The sequence below is a fragment of the Bison bison genome, unplaced genomic scaffold (assembly GCF_000754665.1).
Source record: "Bison bison bison isolate TAMUID 2011002044 unplaced genomic scaffold, Bison_UMD1.0 scf7180017864080, whole genome shotgun sequence".
Lineage (NCBI taxonomy): Eukaryota > Metazoa > Chordata > Mammalia > Artiodactyla > Bovidae > Bison > Bison bison.
This window is the reverse complement of record NW_011494652.1, coordinates 2279042-2282743: the sequence shown is the minus strand read 5'-3', so window position 1 is coordinate 2282743 and position 3702 is coordinate 2279042. Positions and strand designations below refer to the sequence as shown.

Sequence of the window (3702 nt, the reverse complement as noted above, 5' to 3'; positions counted from 1 at the left end):
TCCTAGCCAGTCCCCACCCCTGTCTCTCAAGCAGCCGCCAGTCCAAGCTTTAGGGAACGTTCTGGGGCAATGGTGGGTTTGGGAAGACAGGGGATGAGCTGGAGGGGTATGGGGGTCTCCTGGGGAGATCAGGAGAAGGGATCCCATCCATCTGACCCAGGCAGGCCTGCAGCACTGCCAGGGAGACCAGCCCACCACATGCCCCACCTGCCTCCCACAACAGCATCGAGAACATCACTGCTTCCACTCAGGGTCACCCAGGCTGGGGGTGAAGTCTACCCCAGAGTCAGCCTGCCAGTGCACAAGCCAGTTACTGGAGTTGCAGCCGTCCTGTGTCCTGTTGGGGACAGTGGGCAAGGCAGTCATGGCTCTCACAGCAGGCAGCCACAGAGCCATGCACTCCAGGCTTGGTGGACCCGCCAGGAAAGCCCCAGCTCGTGTGCTGGGTGACCCGGCCTGGTTATCCAACCTTTTTGAACATCAGTCTCCTCTTCTAGAAAACAGAATCTGGCCCCTCACTCATCTGTGACATTAACACCGGTAAAGCCCCTGGCATCTGGTGGGTGACAAGAAACGCCTGTCATTGTTTTGAAGCTGAAGCACTCCCAGGTCGGGGACAGCAGGGCCCAGGGAGCCGGAGGGTGTGGTCCAGCCAACGGTGTCCCCTCCTCCCCCCACAGATCGCCGTGACCTTTGCCATTGTCCTCGGCGTCATCATCTACAGAATCTCCACAGCCGCCGCCTTGGCCATGAACTCCTCCCCGTCCGTGCGGTCCAACATCCGGGTCACGGTCACGGCCACCGCGGTCATCATCAACCTGGTGGTCATCATCCTCCTGGACGAGGTGTACGGCTGCATAGCCAGATGGCTCACCAAGATAGGTGAGCGCCCCGGCCGAGCCCTGGAGCCAGGCGGCTGCATGTCGCCTGCCATGGGGCCCTGGGCTGGTCGCTCAGCCCCTCTGATGGCCAAGTGAAGTGACCTGCCTGGACCGGGGCAGTGGCTCAGCGGCTTGCATCTCACTCCCTCTAGAGGTTCCAAAGACAGAGAAGAGCTTCGAGGAGAGGCTGATCTTCAAGGCTTTCCTGCTCAAGTTCGTCAACTCCTACACACCCATCTTCTACGTGGCTTTCTTCAAAGGCCGGTAGGGGCTGCTTTGGTGACTCAGACACACCGCCTTCCCCAGCTCGCGCCTCCTCATCCAATAGAAGGCTTCCTGCCCCCGTTTCCCCACAGGCAGGAGGCACCCAGGCCCAAGGCAGAGCAGTCAGTGAGCTCCAGCTGCTGCTGCGGACGGGCAGAGGCCTGGCTCCTGCAGGGCCCCCAGGGGGCAGGGACCCTGGGGAGAGGGACCCCAGGCGCTGGGGACTCCAGACAGCAGGGGCTCCAGGCAGCCAGTTCCAGGGGCTCCCACACCAGGGAGGTGAGGGCTGCCAGAGAAGGTATGAAAGGGCAGCCACTGGTGTTCTGGGCCAGTGGTGGAGTGAACCCCACACCCTGACCCTCTGGAGCTGTCCTGGATTTCTAGGGGCCTGTGGCCCACCCACCACAACTTCCCACTGTCCCTGCCCCCACCAGGGCCTGGCCGGTCAGATCCCAGAACCCCTCCCAGAGTCTCCATCCTCAGCATCATGCGATTTACAAATGCCGTGGCCACCCGCCCATCCCAGGGTCCCGGAGCTGGGCCAAGGTGCCCAGGCCCCCCTGAGAGCACCCACAGCAATGGAGCAGGCTCTCAGACGACCCCCGGCCGCACACCCACAGGGAACTGAGAGGCGGCCTCGGGACCACCCCCACACCAGCCTGTCTGCGTCCCCAGCATGGCTGCGAGACCCTGCTGTGGTGGGCATGGCACCGTCTGGGCTCAGACCCCTTTGCCTTCTCCCCTCCTGGGCTCCCTTCCCTCCATCCGCCCTTTGGCCTCTTGGTTTCCCATTGAAGCCATGTGTTCTTACCCACCTGCGGGCTTGGAAATCACATGAACATTCAACCAACAGAAAGCCACTGTGGTCGGTTCTTAGATGAAGCAGGCAGGGGGAAAGCCTGTGAGACCCTAGCCCTCCGACCTGGGGACGCACGAAGTGGCCCGCCTTTGGGGTCTCCCAGAGCCCACTCACCCCACTCTAACTGACCCCCATCATTGGCTCCGACCTGGGGACCCACGACGCAGCCCAGCTCCCACCTCCCACCTTCGGGGCCTCCCAGGGCCCGCTCGGCCCTCTCTAACTGACCCCCATCATTGCAGGTTTGTCGGACGCCCGGGCGACTACGTGTACATTTTCCGATCTTTCCGGATGGAGGAGGTAGGTCCCGCTCTGCTTTCTCACCTCTGTTCACACACCTCAGTTCCCAGCCCGCAAGACCCCTGCTCTGTTATCTAGCTGCTGGGGTGGGCTTCAGCCTTCCATGGCAAGTCCATATAGTGTCACTTTAAAAGGAGAATATCTCTTCAGGGTCATGGAAACCAAAAAAATTACACCCTTTTTCTTTCTTCTTCTTTTTCTGTAAGACCTTGAAAGTTTTTCTCTTTGGTTATGGTGAACCAGTGAGAAAAAAAAAAAAAACTCAATTACAACTCTTACTTCAACATTGATATACTCATCTCTCGCCCCACCACACACAGTGCTGGTGATCTTTGGCTTCTGCTCAGTGGTTCCAGCCACCGTGGTTCTAGTGCGTGTGTCTGAGTCCTGGCCGCCAGACTTGTTTCACTGGCTCCATCAGACCAAGCCAGACTTCAGGGCCCATCAGCAGTTCAGGTCTCACGGGAACTAATCGGCTTTTGCAATTCCCAGAATAATTCATTTTATTGAGAAAGAAAGGTCTTCCTGATAAGATCATATGAAACAGGGTGGAGAGGATTAGGTACCGGGTGACCTGGCTGCCTGAGGTGAAGTTGAGAGCTTCAGCCAGCTGAGTGCTGGCCCCAAACATCCCAAGGCCTCATCCACAGTAGCGGATGTTTGTAAAAAGCCTTCCAAATGCTCCCCACTACCTGACACATCCTTTACGTAGGATGACACCTTGTCAAGCTCTCTAACTGTTGGAGAAGTTGGGGGAAATGTCTTCGTGAAATAGAATAAAGCATAGAGCATCTTTAATTTTTAATGAGATGGTGGCTCTTCCAGATAAATTTTTTGGCAATTTTTGGTATATGAAGTTTGGCCCAGGACTCAGAGAGTGTCAGCTGTGTCCTGGAGTGTCACCCAGTATCCCTTCAGTCCCCACCACTTGGACAAGTTAAGCTTCTGTCTGCCTGCTCACGCCCCCCGCCCCCACCAGCCTATGGTGGTACAAGCCCACGGGGGACAGGGCTTTAGGCCTAACAGGGGTGGCCGGCTGCCTCACCATGTGGCTTGCCAACTGCACGGGCCCCAGCCTGCGAGACCGCTGCCCACCCGCTGCCGATGGGCTCTCTCCAGGCCTGGGTCCAGCCCGGACAGCCTGTTGGTCAGGTTGTATTAACTCCAGGGGCCACTGTAACAAGACACCAGACCAGGTTGCTTAAGGCAGCAGCTTTAAGCTCTGATAGTTCTGGAGGCCAGAGTCCAAAATCACAGTGTCAGCAGGGTGGTGCCCCCTCCCAAGATTCTAGGGAGGGCTCCTCCAGGCCTCTCCCAGCTCTCTCTGCCACTGACCGTCTTCGATGTCCCCATGCCGACGGACGTGCCTCTCCAGTCTCTGCCTGCATCCTCAGGGGG

The 3702-nt window shown here is 58.4% G+C and overlaps 1 protein-coding gene across 1 annotated transcript in view; it reads left to right on the top strand.

The window, feature by feature from the left end:
- The window catches only part of ANO1 (anoctamin 1, calcium activated chloride channel), a 75644-nt gene that overhangs the window by 51010 nt on the left and 20932 nt on the right, over window positions 1–3702 (top strand). Inside the window, exons 17-19 of the mRNA XM_010837815.1 lie at window positions 681–882; window positions 1034–1145; window positions 2247–2304. Coding sequence (XP_010836117.1) covers window positions 681–882; window positions 1034–1145; window positions 2247–2304 — 372 coding nt within the window. The remainder of the gene's footprint in view (window positions 1–680; window positions 883–1033; window positions 1146–2246; window positions 2305–3702) is intronic.